General features: G+C 35.7%; 1 protein-coding gene across 1 annotated transcript in view; it reads right to left on the reverse strand.

The window, feature by feature from the left end:
- SNX9 (sorting nexin 9) overlaps nucleotides 1-21,954 on the reverse strand; it is a 120,260-nt gene that overhangs the window by 64,112 nt on the left and 34,194 nt on the right. The window contains exon 2 of the mRNA XM_031937574.1: nucleotides 1,422-1,508. Within this exon, the coding sequence (XP_031793434.1) occupies nucleotides 1,422-1,508 (87 nt within the window). The remainder of the gene's footprint in view (nucleotides 1-1,421; nucleotides 1,509-21,954) is intronic.

A 21,954-nucleotide genomic window follows, 5' to 3' on the forward strand; every position in this document is an offset into this window, starting at 1 on the left:
GATTTCTGCTGCTTCTATTGCTGGGTCACATCTGACTATAACCCCATTTGGAGTTGAAAATGAAAACAGAAGAGATGGGAAGAAGACTGGGATTGAAGGAAGAGGAACCGGAGGATGATCTGAAGGGTTTTATGATGATTAGAGCAGCTAGGGAATAAAATACAGGGCCCAGGGTCACAAAGACCCGAGATCAAATCTGACCTTAGACACTTATCAGCTATGTGATCTTAGCCAAGTAAGTCACTTAACCCTGCTTGCCTCAGATTCCTTGTCCATAAAAATGATAGGAAACAGCAAACCAGATCAGTATCTTTGTCAAAAAAAACAAAACAAACAAAACAAAACAAAACAACCAAAAACAGAAACTCAAATGGGATCATGAGGAGAAAGACACTATTTAAATGATTTAACAATAACAAACAATAACAACTATGTTCCCCATAAAAGAGGTAGACCTTCTAGGTCTCTGTAGGCTAAATCTATGATCCTTTGCTGAAAATGTAATAAAATTAACAATTTATTCTGAAAAGGTATGAGCAACATATTCTACATAATAGATATTCAGTAATCTTTATATAGTCAGTCAGTAATGGCAAGGACTACATCTAATACTTTTGTTTCACCCAAAGTACTTAAAGTTACTGGGAACACAGTGATCATCTAATGAATATATGATTGCTCTAACATGATGAAAAAATGTATGCAGGATATACATTTATTTTGCCATTTCTGATCATAATGTGGTGGTATGACTCAGGGTAGAATAGGAAGTATGGACTGAGTAGGGCAAGTTCTCAGAAAACATATTTTTTGATGAGACACAAAAAGAGTTGGCATATACCAGGCCTATGAAAATTTAAGGTTTTATGCCTGAATTCTGTTAGTTTTTCCAAAACAGAGTCAAAACTAGAATTTCTATGATTCCATTATACTTATCTACAAAATGTGGTTAATTGACTATACTTATCTACAAAATGTGGTTAATTGATTCCCTGTTACTAATATAGATCTAAAGTTTAAAAAAATCAATGAAATGCCAGTTATTCATAACATATATTTTATTTTACCTGATGCTTCCATTTCTAAGTGAGGTCTATTTTATAATGACACTGAGTAATTCCTTCAGGATAATAAGTCAAGAAATTTATAAACATCTTCTTTTATCTTTATAACACATGACATTATGTTGTGGTGGCAGGGGAAAACATCACTCTGAAAGTCATGAATTCAGTAGTAATCTCAACTGTCTTAGCAGAGTTATAATCCTCTCTAAAGATTTAGGAAAGTATTATTTTACTTTTGGTCCATTTACCATTACACTTCAGAGCAGAGAGCAAAAAATCTTTTGTGGTTTTGAATAATCAATTCTGCTCTATAGTGAATCCTACAGTTCCATGACCTTAATTTACTATTTTTCTTACCGGATTTGTAATTGTGATGATCTCCCCTTCAATAACTGTCAATTCATTATTTCCAGGTTCAGCATCAAAATTATACATTACCCGAGCCTGTAAAGATGGGGATGAAAGAGGAAAGAAAAAAAAAGAGAAAGAACATGTTAGTTTTGCTTTGAAATATGCCACAATATATTCTATAAATTGATAAGTATGACTAATGATTTATAACTAAGAGATGACAGATTGAGGAGAATAGCTAAGTCCCTCATTAGCTTGATTTCAAGATGCAACAGTAAAAAAAAAAAAAAAATGGAAATTATGCTACTGAGAAAAAGAATCTTCATTCATGATATTTCCCATATCTAGAATGTCACTATTCTTCACCACTGAATTTCTACCTATCCTTTAGAGACCAGCACAGATGACACTTCTTCCAAGAAACCTTCCCTGGTCTCTCAGGTGCTCCCTAAGGGAGCTGACATGTCTGGTACACAACTCGATGTTGGGCACATAGAAAAGACTTAATAAATAAATGTTCTTGTGCACTCACTCTCTCTCATTTTTCTGATTTTGCTTGCTTCAATTTGCATCAGTTCAAATTTATCTTCCAATGCTTTACTTTATTCACTTGATGCCCATGTTGCCTAGTTGGACATTAAGAGGCCAAACTTTTTTTCCCCCCTTACACAATACTTAGGACATGTTTGTTGAGCTAAAATTAGAAGAATTTTTACATGAAATATATGATTTTCAGATGGCTATACATAACACAGTACAGCCATTCAAAAAGTACCAAAAATTATTTTTAAAAAACAGAACTACCTATAAATGTATTATGATTAATACATGACCCAAATAACATGATTTTTCAATTCTTTTCTGTTCTCTTCTAAGAGAAAAAGAATTAGGGTGAGGTACTCATTCATCAGACCATTAAAAAATATATATAATTTAAAAGTATGCATTTCTAAAATTAAAAATTAGGATTGTTTGCAACCAATATATTATGTACTCTCCTGAGAAAAACAACTTTAGATAAACAAGAATGTCTTCTCTCTCGACTATTATTTTACATAGTTCTAGAACTGCTAGTAATAGAGTGACACAAGAAAAAGAAATCAAACAACTAACCATAAACCAAGAATAAACAAACATCTCAATGTCAAGTCAAAGAAAAAATAAGCTAAAAATAATTGAAACAATTAAAGATTTCAGTAAAATAGCAGAATACAAAAAAAAAATCTACAAAAAGTTTACATTTCTATATAGCAGTAGCAAAAATCACAGAAAGAGAAATCCCATTAAAAATAATGGAAAAGAGCATAAACTACTTGAGAACCAAGTTATGAAAACATTCGGGACATTTCAATAAAATGGCAAAACGCTTTCTAGAAATAAAGGAAAATATGATAGAAGGCACATTTAGTGATCATGTCATATTAAAATAATACTGGAAAATTGATAAATTTTGTGCTATACAAACCAAACTATCACAGAGTATAGTTACCTTCTACAGCTGGACCACAAAAGTAATAAAATTTACCTGCACACACAAGATGTAGAATCTTGAGAAGTATAGGGTAAAACGTAAGAAATGGGTAAGTAATCTAAGTAAAAAGATTACATACATAAAAGATTACATTTCCTTGTAATTATGAAAGGAGAGAATTAATTTAATGTAACATTTTTATTACTTTCCCTATTATACCCCCAACCAATTGTTTCTGATATTATATGCAATATGCCATACTCTTAGTCCTCCTGTCTTTACAACAAAAGAAGGAAAATATGACTTTTCCAATCTATAGTTTGCCATGTCCTAGCACAAATCAATGTGTCCTTAAGATTCAATCTTTTTTGTCACCTATCCTAGATATTTTTTTTTGTTATTTCCTTGATTCGCTGGCATTTTAGTTAGCATGTAATCATTTTTCTAGGTACAATGGATAGAGTGCTTGGGCTTGTTGTCAATATTACCTGGATTCAAGTTATACCTTTTAGGTAGAGTGAGTTATGATCATTGCTACTACCTGCTACTACGTCAGACCACAACCTAATTCTTTTTTTATTATTTCTTTCTCTACCTATGAAATTTCTAACAAAGAATGACACTGGAAAACATCCTTAACATAAGAATATTAATTGTCCAATTAAGTTGGATACTCTGGACTGATATCCATTAAAGTGGGGCTTTAAAACTAGGTAAATCGTGTGTGTGTTCTGTGTACTTTCTCCATAGGACAATTTAAAACAAACCCCAAAATTTTAATTCCTGCATTGGCCATGTTCAATTACACATACTGCCTTCTGGATTTTAAGTCCATTACATCTCTGGCAAGAAGCGGATGATGTGATTTATCTTTAGTTTTCTACCCTCCTGGCTTATCATTGCATTAATCAGAGCTCAGGTCTTTCAAAGTTGTTTTTTTCCTATAATGTTGTCATTGTGAAAATTATTCTCCCAGTTCTGCACAATTCATTTTGTAACTTACTATAACATCTTCACAGTTTCCCTTGAGACTATCATCATGTATTGTTTTAGATGCATCTTTACATATGGAAAAATACATGGATATATATGTGTTTGAGTGTAAATAAAAGGATTTAAGGTTTAAAATTTTACTCAAAGAGTCAGGAAGTCCTCCATTAATTTTTTTTCCCTTCTCTCTAATAATTGAACAATATCCTATAATCACCTTATTTCTGGGTATCAATAAATACTGTTTCTTGGAATAAATGCTACCTGTTTTTACAGGGGACACACAGTCAACAAAAGGAGTACTGTAAGTCAGTACTGAGACAGACTGCCAAAACTTATGTCCCTGTTGGCTTCACTGACAGGCAGAGCTTCCAGGAATGAAGGAGGTCACAGGTCCACTGTACTGCCTTAGTCACATCAAACCCAAGAATTTAAGGCTTAGTATCACATTTTAGGGGAGACCCAGAGGACTGCAACAATACTGGGGAAGGCCCTCTATTTCATGCTGTATTTTTCACATCACTCCCCTTCACCCTTTCTCTGTTTTTACTGAAATCCTCTCTTACATGGCATTCTACCCCATCTTTGCACAGGCTGTCGTCCCCCATTCTGTTTCTTGAATCAAAATCTACCTCAATTACTATCTTCCATAAAATCTTCCATCCCCCAGGTTATTTGTGTTCCCTCCTTGGAAACTACTATATATTTCCTTTTTAATACATTTCTATTTATTCATCTGCAAATGTTTTCACAATCCCTAAACCCTGGAATATAAGGTTAATGAATTTTAAACTCTGGCACTTGACACTGCATTTGACAAAATATTATTTATTGATAAAAATAAAAGTATTTATTTCAATAATAAAGTACATTTTATTTTTTATTTTTTAATTTAATAGCCTTTAATTTACAGGATATATACATGGTAACTTTACAGCATTAACAATTGCCAAACCTCTTGTTCCAATTTTTCACCTCTTACCCCCACCCCTCCCTAAATGGCAGGATGACCAGTAGATGTTAAATATATTAAAATATAACCTAAGTTATAGGTATATAACCTATAGTTATATAATATAGGTATATATATAGGTATATAACCTATAGTTATAGGTATATAAGATACACAATAAGTATACATGACCAAAACATTATTTTGCTGTACAAAAAGAATCAGACTCTGAATTATTGTACAATTAGCTTGTGAAGGAAATCAAAGATGCAGGTGTGCATAAATATAGGGACTGGAATTCAATGTAATGGTTTTAGTCATCTCCCAGAGTTCTTTTTCTGGGTATAGTTAGTTCAGTTCATTACTGCTCCATTAGAAATGATTTGGTTAATCTTGTTGCTGAGGATGGCCTGATCCATCAGGACTAGTCATCATCTAGTATTGTTGTTGAAGTATATAATGATCTCCTGGTCCTGCTCATTTCACTTAGCATCAGTTCGTGTAAGTCTCTCCAGGCCTTTCTGAAATCATCCTGTTGGTCATTTCTTACAGAACAGTAATATTCCATAATTTTCATATACCACAATTTATTCAGCCATTCTCCAACTGATGGACATCCATTCAGTTTCCAGTTTCTAGCCACTACAAAAAGGGCTGCCACAAACATTCGTGCACATACAGTAAAGTACATTTTAAAATAAAGCAGTAAAAATGTTTGTTGAACTGAAGTGGAATACAGAAAAAAAAAGTTCTCTACCACTATTATGAAATTACTTCAGCTAACTACAGTGTATTAGAAAGAAAGAAGGGAAGGAATGGAGGATAGAAGGAAGGGAGGGAGGAAGGAAAGAAAGAAAGGAAGCAAAGAAAGGAGGGAGGGAGGGAAAGGAAGGGAAGGAAGGAAAGGAAGAGAAGGAAGGAAAGGAAGGGAAGGGAAGAAAGGAAAGAGAGAAAGAAAGAAACATTATTAAGCACTAGTCAATAAAACATTAAGTGCCTGCATCACATAGCTCCCAGTCTAAGGGGGAAGACAATAGGCGAACAACTATGGACAAAAACATATACAGGATAAATTGTAGACAATCAACAGAGGGTATTACAGGAGATAAGGAAAGGCTTTGTATAGAAGGAAGTATTTTAGTTGGGACTTGAATAAGGCCAGAGAAGCCTGAAGTCAAAAGCGAGGAAGGAGAACATCTGGGCCATGGTAGATACTCAGTAAAAATGCCCCAAGTTGTCAAGTACAAGGAACAGTGAATGCCAGTGGGATTCAAGCCTCAGAGTTCAAAAGAATAAGTAAGAGGGCTATGAAGAGCTTTTAGAGTCGGTTCTGGGGGACCTTCTGAAAATGGAACTACTTGCAAAGTGAAATGGGGCAGCCTGGAGGTGAAGAGAACTGAGTGCTGGGCTTGGAGTCAGACCCACCTTCATGAGTCCCAGCTCAGCCTCAGACACTGACCCTGCACTTGGCACTTAACCCTGATTACCTTGGTTCCTCACCTGTAAAAACTGGTGAAGGAAATGGCAAGTCATTCTAGAACCTCTGCTCAGCTTTCCTGAAGAGGTTATAACAAGTGACTGAACAACAAACAACAAATCACCTCAGGGATCTTTTCCAGCTCCAATTCTAAAAATGTGTGAGATATTAACACAAATTCAAAGTACTAGAGAACCTGTCTCTTACTACATGCCATCCTTTAGGAATACAAATAAATGTTCCAAAAGTCAAAACTTACCACTTTAATCACCAAAACTTTTTTCTTATTGAGTCACTTGGAATAAAAATCTGTCTAAAATATATGACACTCTTCCATATCTTCTCAAACAGACACTATATAGTGGGCATGGTTTAACCTTTCCTTGATGACTCAAGGTCATCATTATGAACTCAGAATCATAAAAGGTTAGAACTTTATGAGACCTTAGAAACCATCTAAGTTTATCCAGCACTTTCATATGAGGAACTTATTAAAATTCACTTATTTTAAACTGCCAAGCCCCAGAAGGTATGGAATAAATAAAATGTGACTAAAATGAATGCATCTCATTTCTCTAACTTCCAAGGAGTTAATAATGGCACTTTTCAGACTGAGGTATGTTGGACTATTTGCTCCCTTCTCAAAAGGGCATCAAGGTACTAAGCTTCTTGTGTTCTTTTATGTGGTGTTTTTTTTTCTTTTAATCTAATACACTATTTTGATATAACAGATATCTCCCAAACATCCAATCAATTTCCCTTCCAAAGTACATACCTTGAAAAAGTTTAACAGTAGTTAAAAGAAAAAAGGAATGTGTCTTTTAATAAACCATATGATACCAATAATGACCTTTGTAACTAAACAGAATTGCTTACATGTTTTTTGCTTGATGTTGTCTCCTCCCTCTTGTGACAAATGGCATTATTACCAAAATAAGGGCAACCAGGAAGACATCAAAAGTTACCAACTTCTATGTCTATTTTCTCTTTATAAAATTTTCAAGAGAATGGTATATAAACACATGTAAATGTATATATAATACATGTGTGTGTGACTTTCACATATACTTTCCAGAAAATGTGTTGTAAAGCATATAGTATACTAGAACAGAGTAGGGAGGTGACTGGTTTTCTGGTTTCAGATACAACTGAATATGTGGGTCAAACTACAATTAAAGTAGGTCTCATGGTATCAGGTTCAGGGAACCAAGTTTTATTTTATTATTTTTTAAAATTTAATGTATTATTTTTATTTTCAGTTCCAAATTCTCTCCTCTCTCTGCTCTACCCACTGAAAAGGTAAGATCAAAGACATTTATATGAAGTCATGCAAAACATTTCTACATTAGTTATACTGAGAGAATAAAGAAAGAAAAAAAATCTGCTTCAATCTGCACTGTCTCAGTTCTCTTTTTGAAGATGGATAGTACTTTTTTAAAATTAAAGCTTTTTATTTTCAAAACATAGGTATAGATAATTTTCAATATTCATCCTTGCAAAATCTTGTATTCCAATTTTTTCCCCTCCATTCCCTCCTCTAGATTGCAAGTAATCCGATATGTTAAACATGTATTATTATTTCATACACATTTCTATAATTATCATGCTACACAAGAAAAATCAGAACAAAAAGGGGAAAAAAAAAAGAGAAAGAAAACAAAATGCAAGGAAACAACAAAAAAAACGTGAAATACTATGTTGTGATCCACATTCAGTCCCCACAGTCTTTCTCTGGGTGCCGATGGCTCTCTCCATCACAAGACCATTGGAAATGGCCTGAATCACCTCATTGCTGAAAAAAGACACGTCCATCAGAATTGATCATCATATAATCTTGTTGTTGCCGTGTACAATGATCTGTTCACTTCACTTAGCATCAGTTCATGTAAGTCTCTCCAGGATTTTCTGAAATCATTCTGCTGATCTTTTCTTATAGAACAATAATATTCCATAATATTCATATACCATAACTTATTCAGCCATTCTCCAACTGATGGGCAGTGGATAGTACTTTTCATCAGGTCCTTAAGACCTGTCAAGGATCACTGTATCGATCAATCATTAAGTTGTTCACAGTTGACTATCATTATTACTATATCACTATTACTGTATACAACATTCTCCAAGTTCTGCTCACTTTGCATCAGTTCATACTGTCTTCCCAGGTTTTTCTGATACCATCCTCTTCATCATTTCTTACAACACAATAGTATTCCATCACAATATTATACTACCCTAGTGGAGCCATTCCCCAGTTGATGGGCATCTCTTCAGTTCCCAATTCTTTACCACTACAAAAAGGGCTGCTACAAATAATTTTGTATATAAGTTCTTTTCCTTTTACTTCTTTGGGGGCACCACACTTTATGACGTATTCATGACAGCATTATAAGCTAGAGAGCATGCAGAGGAAGGAAATAAGGATGATCCTGAAATCATGCTAAGAATCAACTGATTCTTAGAAATCAGTTATACTTAGGAGACATCAGAACTGTCTTCAAAAATTTGAGGGGCTATGTAAGAAGACGGATTATATTTTCTTGTTTGGCCACAGAGATCAGAACTAGAAACAATAGGCATAAATGGTAGATTGTCAAATTTAGGTTTGATGAGGACAAACGTCTTTTAACGATTAGGGCTGCCCAGAAGCACCAGATGTTATCTGTACTATATTGTAGCAGCCCTACAACAGATTTTCAAGCACAGACTAACCACCTGTTGAGTATACTATCAAAGAGACCCTTCTTCAAGTATAGGATGGATTTGATAACTTCTGAGATTCCTTTACACTCAGATTCTATAACGCTCTAATGGCATCTCATGCATATTTTAATTTTAATTTGTCTTGAAAAGCTTGATCACAGAGATAAACTTTACTCAATGCTGACTATCAATATCAAATGAAGCAATGTCTAAAAATATTATAATAAACTAAAACCACAGCATAATAATGTACCAATGAGTCACAACAAATATTTTTTTTGACATACATCACTATTATAGTTCTAAGATCATAGGATCATTAAAGATGAAGAACTGAGACCAAGAGAAGTCAATTGACTTGCATAGAGATCCAATCAGTGTCTGAGGCAGGATAGAAAGCCATCTCCTTAACTTCTCGTGCAGGTCTCTACCCGCTATTCTATGTGGACTCACTCTATTTTAGTTAGAGCATTGTTTTACTGCCAATTCTTTCTTTGTGTTATGGGCACTGGGAGAGCTGGGGCAACCTGCCCACCTGGCAGCATTTCTCAGAATTGCTGGGAGCCAGGAAGCTCTGGAGCAGGTCCAGGGCAGTCTGTGTTACCTCCTATCCCTATTGACTCGATGGCGGGCACTCTGGGGGCCAAGCTATATGGATTGAGCACATAGCTCACAGAACCTCCTCTCTTCTTGGGACCTGCTTTGATCAAGTAAATTATTTTTTTCTGAACTCCTACACTCTGTGTTCTATTGTTTCGGATGCAGAAACCCTTCCAAAGACCCCTCAGAACTAGAAAATCTTTTTGAAACAGTAAAAACTATGTTCACTGAACATTACATGCTGATTTTCTAAGATAAAATCACAGAGATCACTGTGACAATAGATGCAATCAATATGGCCATTGAAAATAACTTACCTAAAAAAGGACTTTCATATTCTACCTGAAACAGGATAAACAGTGGCATTGAAAAACTAATCAAGTTACTGGGCTTATATCCCAAAGAGATCTTAAAGATGGGAAAGGGACCTGTATATGCAAGAATGTTTGTGGCAGCCCAGAAACTGGAAACTGAGTGGATGCACATCAATTGGAGAATGGCTGAATAAACTGCGGTATATGAATATTATGGAATATTATTGTTCAGTAAGAAATGAGCAGCAGGATGATTTCAGAAAGGCCTGGAGAGACTTACACGAACTGATGCTGAGTGAAATGAGCAGGACCAGGAGATCATTATATACTTCAACAACAATACTATATGATGATCAATTTTCATGGACCTGGCCATCTTCAGCAATAAGATGAACCAAATCAGTTCCAATGGAGCAGTAATGAACTGAACCAGCTACACCCAGGGAAAGAACTCTGGGATCTGATTTAGAACCATTACATTGAATTCCCAATCCCTCTATTTTTTCCTGCCTGCATTTTTGATTTCCTTCACAGGCTAATTGTACAATATTTTAGAGTCCGATTCTTTTTGTACAGCAAAATAATGTTTTGGGCATGTATACTTATTTTGTATATTTAATATATTTAACATGTATTGGTCATCCTGCCATCTAGGGGAGGGGGTGGGGGGAAGGAGGGGAAAAATTGGAACAAAAGGTTCTGGCAATTGTCAATGCTGTAAAATTACCCATGCATATATCCTGTAAATAAAAAGCTATTAAAAAGAAAAAAGAAAAAAAAAAAAAAAAGAAAAACTAGTCAAGTGTTCAACAGTCTAAAATACATGACGGTCACATACACAAAAGTAAATGTTACCCATGACATTTACTCAGCTGAAGAGGCTCCATGTAGTAACAATCCACTGTTATTTTTGTGTATATTTCTTTCCTCTTATTATTAAGCAAAAAAATGAATATGGTACCAATCATCAAATATTTTATTATGTACACAGCAGTTACATGCCACTTATTGTCTCATAAAACACGTATAATAATGTTAACTCTAAGAATAAAGTCAGCTATCATAGGATCCAAAGAGGAACATTTATACTTCTCAAATGATATTTCAAGGAAGTTTCTAGGAGGGCATACAGCAGATGACAACAAACTACCCACTTGCAATTATTTTCCCCCTACAGCTAGGAAAGAAAGTTAAATTGCAATCATACCAACAAGTATTATAATTATTTAATCTAACCGCAGATTCTTATGAACAAAGTTTCCTTAGGACTGCCCATCTTAGGGAAAGTTAGGTGGTACAGTGGATAAAGTGCTGGGCCTAGAATCAGGAAGCTGTATCTTCCTGATTTTGAATTTGGTCTCAGACATTTGCCAACTCTATGACTCTGGACAAGTCACTTAACTGCCTCAAATTTCCTCATTTGTAAAAAAAAAAAAAGAGTTCTAGTTTTCTGCTAAGAAAACCTCAAATGGGATCAGAAAGAATCAAACACAACTAAAAAATAACTTTCCAACAACCATCTGGATGGCTTTTGCCATTCCTACTTAAAGGCTACAGCACCTAGCTATGAAAATGTGCCAACAGGAACCTAAAACCTATAAAGATGACACTTTAAAAATATCAGACATTTTCTTTTGTACCCTGTAGTCCCTACATAGGGCCATGCACATTATTATTCAATTGTGTCTGACTCTTGCTGACCCCATTTGAATTTTTCTTAAAAATGATACAGGACTGGTTTGCCATTTCCTTCTCCAGCTCATTTGACAGTTTGACCAGATGAGAAAATGAGGCAAACTGTGTCAAGTAACTCACCCAGAGTCATGTGGGTACTGAGTATCCAAAGCTGAATTTGAACTGGGGTCTTCCTGAGTTCAGTGCAAATACTATATCTACCACATCTCCTAGCTGCCCTATAATTTATATATATAAATTAATATAGTCATATATACTACATATTGGACTATATAACTAATAAGAAAAATTTGATTGTTCTATAATCCTTTTTTGTTTAATAATACAGGAAGGAAACACAAAAAATAAGTACATTTTTATGAAAAAAAAAATCTTCAGAACTGAAGAGCCTAGATTCATTTAACAATGCCACATATTTATTTAACAAATTGATGTCCAAAAAGTCTTTTCCTTATATAATTCTTATAAGAAAGGTAGGTAATACAAATAACTCCAATTGATATTCAACCTGGACTACAGAATTAATAAAATGGCAGGAGGTGGATCTCAACACTAATACATTGTTGGTGGACTTGTGAGCTGATCCAACCAATCTGGAGAATAATGTGAAACTCCACCCAAGGGGCTATAAAAGTATGCATATCATTTGATTCAGCAATACCCAATATGAAAAAATGAGAGTGCCTAAATGCAGTCTAATTGCCTTTTCTACATCTGATGAGATATAGTATGAAAATTAAAGAGGAAGGAAATCCAAAAAGTGAGCTGGAAAACATGCAATTGTGGTAGCTATGAGCAATCTCTTCCTAAACCGAATAAGAAGATCACAGAGGAAATACTTTAAGAAGTTGAATCACGAGGTCTAAGAGTACAGAGAGATTTTTCTGTTTGGAACACCAAGGAAGCTAACTGGTAGAGAGAGAAAGCTACTGTCTACAATTTCCTTGCTCTGACAAAGGTTTGTAAAAGTCAAGGTCTTTTTAAAAAACAAAAAAACAAAAAACCACATTAAGGCCAAAATTATGTAAAAAAAATCGACACAGTTTAGCCCACTTCCTGTAGGAAGGAATCAAGATTAAGTATGCAAGTGAGGCTTAAGAAAATGCCAAAGTGTGTATCAGCAGTGGTCAAATCAGTTTATTCAACAGCAGTTAAGTAAATTTAGGTAATAGTATTTCTTTTAACTTTTGTTCTATGGCACAACCTCAGACTGGACGCACCTCTTTAGTACCAGTACCCACTGTTACCTTAACCTTTGGATAATTATTTACTGCTCTAAATTTGGTTACAAAGTCAAAGCAAGGAGGTTTGCATGGAAAAATACAAAGAAAATAAAAGATCCGGCAGGTGTCTGGCAAGATGTGGAATCTTCAAAAAGTATCATCATTCAGTCTGCAGTTGATGTAAAGACAGACACAGTGTTACAGCCTTTTAAAGCAACTGATCCAGGAAGCTAATCAACCAACTTAAGCTCCACTAGGGAGACAGGATTCTAATGCTATTTCTGCCACTAACTTCCTAAGTAGTCTGACATTTGACCTTTATAGGCTTCAACTTCCATGTCACAAGGGGATGTTGTATCTTTTCTTCAGTTGTTTCTAGTCTTATTCACAACCTGGGAAAAGATAAGCCCTTAGCCAGACAGAGACTATTCTGGAAAGTCGCTACTGAAGGTAACCAAAATTAGTTAGCAGAAAGGCTGTCAGAGAAGTCGCAGCAGCTATTTGATCGGAGGCATTTCCGGACAGAGCCTGCTGAAGAGCGCTCCGTCCCCTCCAGCCCAAAGACCCGGCATCATGCAAGCAAGGACGGCCTGCCTTTCTGGAAAGGGGATTCCAATGATTACCGAACATCCAACTGACAGCCATATTACTCGATTATTTAAAACCAGACCATTTTAGCCAAAGCAGCAAAAGAGATCATGACAGGATCAGTTGCTGTTTGTGCTTTGTCCTCCAGAGGACCTGGTGTTGGGGAGGGGATGCTGGGCTCTGCCAGTGAGCTGGATGTACGGGCGGGCCACTCAAGGCCACGCCACGCAAGGCCACGCGCCTCCCCGTCCCCAGGGGCCAGAGAGAGACTAAAAGGCCCGGGACGGCCCCAGAGGCAGGGGGACAGGTCCGGGCTGACTGGGGCTCGGCCCCTTAAGTGATGAAGGCCAGAAATAAGGCAAGAACTCTGGGCTGAAGGATCCGTGGTCTGCTAGGGCAACGTCTCCTTTTACAGTTGAGGCCGAGATCCAGAGAAGCTGCGACTTGCTCTTTAAGCTACAAAGAGCAGAGCTGGGACTAGACTCAGTTTGTCTGAAACGGGCACATTTTCTACTATCTCATCCTTCTGATATAATTAAGAAAAAAGGAAAGGTTCCTATTTAATGGCCTTTTTTTTAAAAAGGCATTTAAAATGTCAGTTTTTTAAAGAAGTTTCTGGGTATTATGTTATAGAGTGGGTTTTCTCAAAGAGCTGCAAGGCTGATTTCCAACTATCTGATAGCCTTCCAAGCCCTTAGCTTATTTTTGAAAGCTTCCTGGCTTTTCTTCCTTTACTTTGTGCCAAGACACAGGTGAGCTATCTCTTCTCATTTCTGAATTAATTACACTTCATCTTGGTTATTAATCTTAGATTTAACATTTTATAAAACACAGGTTTAATTATCAGAGTTATTACTTTGACTTCAGACAAGGTTAATTCATGGTTAGAGATTCTTCAGCTACTAAAATGAACCGAAAAGAAAAACTGGAGACTTTAACAAATAAAACTTTTATCACGAACAGTAAAGAAGTGGGCCAAATTCCCTGAGAGTTCATTTCACCTCTAGGATTCTGTGAAATTTCCTCCATTAAGGAGATAATCTATCTTTTTTTGGAAAAAATTTTCACTTTCAACAGTCAATCTTAATAGCTTTTTTTTCCAAGCTAGATTTTAAAACTAGAAAGAACCTTTAAGTCTAATCTTACAAATGAGGAGAACTGACTAAGGTCTCACACAGAATATGTAGTAGACTCAAAGCCCAAAGTTCTACTGCCTCATGTACTCCAAGGTTGTCATGGTGAAGGGAGCAGAACCATCTATACAACAAAAAAAACTGCACTTGGGACTTTAGAACTTTGATCAATACGATAACCAACCACAATCCTAGAGGGATTCATGATGAAATATGCTATCTCTAGTTCCAGATAAACAAATTCTATCTGCACTTAAAGAAAGGATTGAGATGTGTGTCTGTATGTATATATGTATATATGTGTATATGGCCAATACCAGAATTTGTTTTTCTTAACTATACATGTTTAAACACAAGTTGTTTTTCTCACTTTTTCAATGCTGATAGAGAGAAGGAATGTTAAAGTTTAAAGGACAAAATGCAGTTTAAAAATAAAACAAATGAATTTTAAAATATACTCATGAATGGAAAAAGGGATATTTAATGCTCATTAGGGGCTAAAATCAATTTTCCAAATTATTTCAATTATACTCTTAAAAGGTTTATTTTTTTCAAAGTTTTCTACACATTTCAGTAGAAATAAGGGAGGAAACAATGTTACCTAACCATTTTACTTAGAATTTGAAACCATCTGGTACTCTTCCCTATCTGCCACTTACCTGAATTCCCTATCCCTACCTCTAACTTTTGTACCCTGTATGCTGACTGGTTTAGCACTTACAAAGATGATGCTCAAGTTGGGAAATAACCACTATGTTGCCTTCAACCCACAAATTATAGAGATAAAAATGAGCAGTATAAAGCTTAAGAAAAAAACCTGCAAGTTTAAGAGGTCATACCAAAAAAGAGGTTTACCTAAAAGAAAGTTCATTTTTAACCAAAATGATCAAACATTTTTGGATCTATTTGAAACTGGCACATCAGTAAAATATTTGCTATCCTGGAGGAGCACCCTTTGTTTATTTTGATTCATTTTGGAATATTATGAATGATTTTTTCTTGTACATTGGTGATTCATAAACTAAACAGTAGCCAAAAAAAGGTTCCTAATAATTTTAAAATAGTACCTTATTTTTTTTTAAAAGCTAATACTTTAATCTTTTACTTTTTTGAATTGGCAATTTATTCAGAATTGTAGAAAAACAGTTTTTTTTAAATAAAATCTTAAAGTTATTATTAAAAAGTTATTCTTTTTTTTTTTTTTTTTTTTTTTTGCTGAGTGTTAAGTGACTTATCCAGGGTCTTCAGGGCTGGTGCTCCATCCACTGCTCCACCTAGGCTGCCCCCCTTTTTCCTTTTCTTTTTTTTCTTTAGTTAATCAATCAAGAAAAAAAGTTATTCATTTTAATAAATTACGTGTGAGATTGCATGTTAACCCAAATCACTGCTTCCACAAAATAGAGCCAGATGAGTGCTACATGCTGGGAAATACTTCCCATACAGTTCATGCTATATGCCAGAAAGTTCTTTAAAGGAAGAATCTTTAATACTGTTCAGAAGACTGGGCTGTCTGCAAACGATTGGAGATAAATTAAATTGTTTTTCAAAAAGGAAAGTACTGCAAAACTTCAGAGTGAGATAAACAGAAATGTTTTTTAAATAATCATCTATGGCATGCTTTTCCATCAAGTTACATTGGTTCAAATGTTCTAAAATAAGAGGTGATGGTATAATTCATTAAAAACAAATACATGCCAAGTGACCAACAAGTTGGAAGGCCAGTTAGAACTCTGACCCTTGTTCCTCTCCTCTCCAAAACACCAAAAGCAAAATCACTTTAATGGTCTCCATGATCTAGGGCATCAGGAACCCAAAAGGAAGTCAAAACTCCCTGAATCTCAGTCTTAATCCCCACCCCCCACCCCCAGCTCCTGCTCCAGGCCACCTCCTACCTGTGGCAGCAGCTATTTACCTGCTGGCCACAAAACCTGCCTTTTCTGCGCCCTCTCTCCTTCAGTGCCATGGGGATAATCATAACTGTATTACCTACTTCACTGGTTTTATGTGACAATCAAATATCACAAAGTATTAAAGTTCCTTTAAATTGTAAAATACATTTATAAATATTGGCTATTATTTGTTATGAGTAAAAATTGTGTTTAAAGGCTACTTAGGAAAAATGTAATCCTATTTATTGACCACCAGCTGCAATAATTGCTGAACTTTCCAAGATATTTCTCAGTGTCTCCTACATCTCAATAGAGAGAGAGTTTTTTTAAAATTTGATGACTAAAACCAGTCATCATCTGCCAGCTAATGCTCTAGTGAAGAGATTTTCAAATTAGGCAGATTCTCGAGGGACAGCAAGTATGCTGTCAGGAAAAAATAAATACATAGAGAAAATCAGGATGAATAAAAATAAACTGAAGATTTGCTAGGGATGGTCAGAAAATCAGTCATGTAGGAGATGGAATTTTAAAGTGTAGATCTGACCACATTACCCCACTACTTATATTAAGCTTCAGTGGTTCCCTAACACTTTCAGGAATCATTTTTTCTTTGGGGTTCAAAGACCATCACGACCACCTCCTTCATTTCCCCTGCCAGTCTTCTTATGCCTTACTTCTTCCCTTCCCCCACCCCATGCTCTGATTGCTGTTCCTTGAACAAAACACATGCATCATTTCCCAACTGCCATTTTCTCTAACTGTTCCCTATTCCCCAAACTCTTTGCTTTCTCATCTCTGCTTTCTGGTTTTTTTCAGGCCCCAGATAAAATGCCACCTTCTACAGGAAGCCTCTCCTAATCCCCCAATGCTAGTGTCTTTCCTCTTTTAATTATTTCCAGTTTTTCCTGTAAATATCCTGTTTGTACAATGTTTTCTGTATGGTGTCACTCCCATTAGACTGAGGGGTCCTGGAGAGCTGACACTGTCGCTTTGCCTTTCTTGTGTTTCTAGTGCTTAGCACAGTTCCTAGCATATAAGAAATGCCAATTAAATGATGAAGTAATTAATATTTATAGAGCAATTAATACTAATAAATGCTTGTGGCTAGCTGACTGGCTGGAATTGGATTTTGAAGACTAGGAAAGAGAATTTAATATATGAAAAAAATGAAAGCTGTTCCAAGCATAGTGGATATTTTGGTAAAAGTTCAAGGACAAAAGTTTGTTTAGGAGGACACAATTGGGGGTCCGAAGTACCCCAGCAGCCAGACCTGACTCCAAGGGACCAGGAGAGTGTGGGGAAGGGTGGAGGAGCCCAGGAGCTGGTTGATGGGCACAGTCTAGTGGGACCCCAGCAGGCTGGAGTTGGGGGCTAGGGTGGGGAAGACCCAGCTGGTGCCCCTGGGGATATGGAGGAGCTGCCAGCCCCAGATGGAGATTAAAGAGAGAAACCTGTTTCATGGCCTATTACTGGTGGTCTTTCACCCCACAACGTAGCGGAGACAGTGGATTTCAGAGAAGAACAGCTAGGCTATTTTGAGAGCCCAGACACAAAAGTCCATGCCTTTCACTGGCTAATGCTGGGACTCACTTCAGAGGAGCAGAATCATTTAGTGATTTCAGGAGTACACAATCCTGAGGACAACCAGTTTGATGCTTCCGATTATGAGTGAGAAGGGAATACTGAGGGGCTTTGGATCTGTAACTGAAAAATTGATCCTGAAATTAAATTTACTCACCAAGGAGTGTAAATGTCCTAGGACTCTTATATTATGGCTGCAGAACCACCACCTTCTGATGTATAGGTTTGGATTATAGAGAATATCTTTCATAGCAAGGACAATGTAATCTTGATCTTTAGTTAATAGGTCATCAAAAAGAAAGCAAGGATCTTTCCTGGAACTCTACTTTGAGTGGACATTTCCTGAGAGCATCTGATGACCAAATGGCATAACAGGTCCAACACTCAAGACACAAAACCCAAACCAAATGATGCTAAAACAAAGAAAAACATAACTTTGAAACAAATTCAATGATACATTCAGAGATAAGAAGGAAGATAAATTAAGGCAGACTTAAACAGCAGATACTCTAATCAAGTTGGGAGGGAGGGAAGGAAAAAAGAAGAGAGAGAGGGAGGAAGGAAGAAAGGAAAAGAAGAGAGGAACAAAGAAGGAAGGAAGAAAGGAAAGAAGGAAGGAAGGAGGGAGGGAGAGAAGGAAGGAAGGAGGGAAGGAGGAAGGGAGGGGGGAGAAGGAAGGGAGGGAGGGAAAGAAGAAGGAAGAAAGAAGGGAAGGAGGGAGGACATGAATCCATTAGTGGGTTTGTGAGCAAGGAATAAGAAGAGAGGTAGCAAAGAGGATCATAAAAAGATCACACCAAATATAGAACACTGGTTTTGAACTCATTCTTTTTCTTACCACCCTCTTTTTTTTTTTTTTTTTTAATAGTATGGCTAGAAAACAAAGAGAAGGAAAAGTATAGTAGGACTGAAGTTAATATACAATTAATGATCATAACTGTGACTGTAGATAGAATTCAGCCTTAAAATGAAAGATAGAAGAATGAAATAGAGAGTAAAATCAAATATTATGTTGGTTTTTTTTTAAGAAATATAACTGAGGGGCAGCAAGTTGGTATAGTGGATAGAGTATCAGCTCTGAAATCAGGAGAACCTAAGTTCAAATCTGGTCTCAGATACTTAACACTTTCTAGCTGTGTAACCCTGGGCAAGTCACTTAATCCCAATTGTGTCAGCAAAAGAAGGGAGGAAGGGAGGAAGGGAAAGAGAAAGAAATGTAATTGAAACAAAAATAACAGACTTGAAAATGAAAGAACCGGATCAAAATCTATTATTTCTTATCTGACGTGAAATGAAAAAGATGTTTATCAATCATGCCCCCGACATAGGAATAGCAAAAACAGGCTTTACTTAAAAAAAATAAATAAATAAATAAAAAGAAAGTTCATGCAGGGAAAGATAATGATAAAGGGGATGTGGGAAAACAGGGACACTGATACATTGTTGGTGGAATTGTGAATACATACAGCTATTCTGGAGAGCAATTTAGAACTATGCTTAAAAAGTTATCAAACTGTGCATAACCTTTGATCCAGCAGTATTTCTACTGGGCCTATATCCCAAAGAGATCTTAAAGAAGGGAAAGGGACCTGTATGTGCACGAATGTTTGTGGCAGCCCTTTTTGTAGTGGCCAGAAACTGGAAAATGAGTGGATGCCCATCAGTTGGAGAATGGCTGAATAAATTGTGGTATATGAATGTTATGGAATATTATTGTTCAGTAAGAAATGACCAGCAGGATGATTTCAGAAAGGCCTGGAGAGACTTACATGAACTGATGCTGAGTGAAATGAGCAGGACCAGGAGATTATATATTTCAACAACAATACTATATGATGATCAATTCTGATGGACATGGCCATCTTCAGCAATAAGATGAACCAAATCAGTTCCAATGGAGCAGTAATGAACTGAACCAGCTACGCCCAGAGAAAGAACTCTGGGAGATGACTAAGAACCATTATATAGAATTCCCAATCCCTCTATTTTTGCCTGCCTGCATTTTTGATTTCCTTCACAAGCTAACTGTACAATATTTCAGAGTCTGATTCTTTTTGTACAGCAAAATAACTGTTTGGACATGTATACATATATTGTATTTAACTTATACTTCAACATATTTAACATGTATTGGTCAACCTGCCATCTGGGGAAAGGGGTGGGGGGGAAGGAGGGGAAAAGTAGGAATAAAAGGTCTTGCAACTGTCAATGCTGAAAACCCATGCATATATCTTGTAAATAAAAAGCTATAATAAAAAAAAAAAAAAAAAAAAAAAATAAATAAAAATTATGTAGAGTAACAAAAGATCACTAATTTCAAGGAAATAGTAAAAAGGAAGTGGGTCTATTAGAACAAGGTCTCAAAATCTCATATATATATATATTTTTAATAAATTTAAACTTTCTTTACCACAGTTCTCTGATGGAGGTAAGTACTGGAATTTTACACCCTCCCCAAAATAAATAAATCTGTTGCCACCAATTCTGGCAATAGATTTTTGTCTAAAATGCTCCTCACAAATTGAAGCCTAAAAGGGGTCCAAGTAGAGCAAAAAAGACTAGGTGAAATCAGGGCTTTGGTCCCTCTGGTTGGGAGATCCAGGCCAAGAGCTTGCATTTCTTCTGTATCCTTAACACAGCATCACATTTTAACTAGCTGAACAACCAGATGAAAAGGCAGTAACTGTATTAGAAAGCAAGGGAAATACTTTCCACAAATATGTAAAAATTCGGAAAACTTTATAGGAGTACAAAATGGAACAGAGTATGTTATCAAAGTTTATTAAAAATTCCTCACCAAGATATGCTTGGACTTAATGACTAGTGACTAGAATCACCTAGAACTTCATCTCACAATTCCACATAGCACTTTCAGGTTTAAGTCTTCCTGCTCAGGCATCTAGAATCAATAGTCAAGTACAGCAACCTCTGGTACACATTATCATGGTTTTTGTAATCCTTTGCAAATGAGATGCTCAGAATAATTTTGGTTACTATTCATGCTTTCATTTTTCATTTCTTTTCCATCGAAACCTACTAGGTTCCTTTTGATCTCCCAGAATAAACAAAGACTACTCCTATGACTAACTACTTTGGCATCTCTGTCTGTAGCATACTAAATTTCAGAAAGAACTGGAAAATTGCCTACCATCATATCCTTCAGTAGATGGTTTCATTTCATATCTTCTGATAATCACTTAAGTAAGACTATGGAACTCTGGCTTAATTAATTTTAAATAATATTATTAAAAGTTTAATTAAATTCAATTTAATGTTTAATTTAAATAAGTAATTTTTAAATAAAATTACATAAAACCAAATAAAAATGTAAATAAAATTTTTAAAAAGTTCCAAGAATATATGTCAGGTTGAATACAATACCAAGTGTTGTCTTGGAATTGCTGCATCAACAAAGTATTTAATCTGCCTGAATTACAACTCCAATCATATCCTGACATGCTTTTAATGGATCTCTACTACCTAGAAAATCAAACTAAAGCTCTTACTTATAGTATGGCAAGTATACTCATACTTAAAGTATGGCATTGAAGTTTCTTTATAGAAATAATCCGAATCTACTCCCTAGTCTTATCCCATACTGTTCTCTTAACATATATCCAATACTTCAGCCAAAGTGAATTTCCTACCATTTTGAAGCTTTAATTTGCCTAGAATCTCCATCTTGACCCTGTTCAAGTTCAATCTACATTATTTCTTCCAAAGTCATTCTAATCATAAATCCTTTCCCCCGCCCCCTTCTATTCCTATAATGTTTACTTTGTCAACTTGTATGGGACTTCTTTCTACATTATACAGACTCACCTTGCATTTACAAATACAGTTATTTGTATTTCAATCCTATTTCTCCCATTCTACAGTTCTTTGAAAGTTAGAACTACATAATATTTATTTTGTATCTTTCA

Source organism: Sarcophilus harrisii, chromosome 4 (genome assembly GCF_902635505.1).
Source record: "Sarcophilus harrisii chromosome 4, mSarHar1.11, whole genome shotgun sequence".
NCBI classification, from domain to species: Eukaryota; Metazoa; Chordata; class Mammalia; order Dasyuromorphia; family Dasyuridae; genus Sarcophilus; species Sarcophilus harrisii.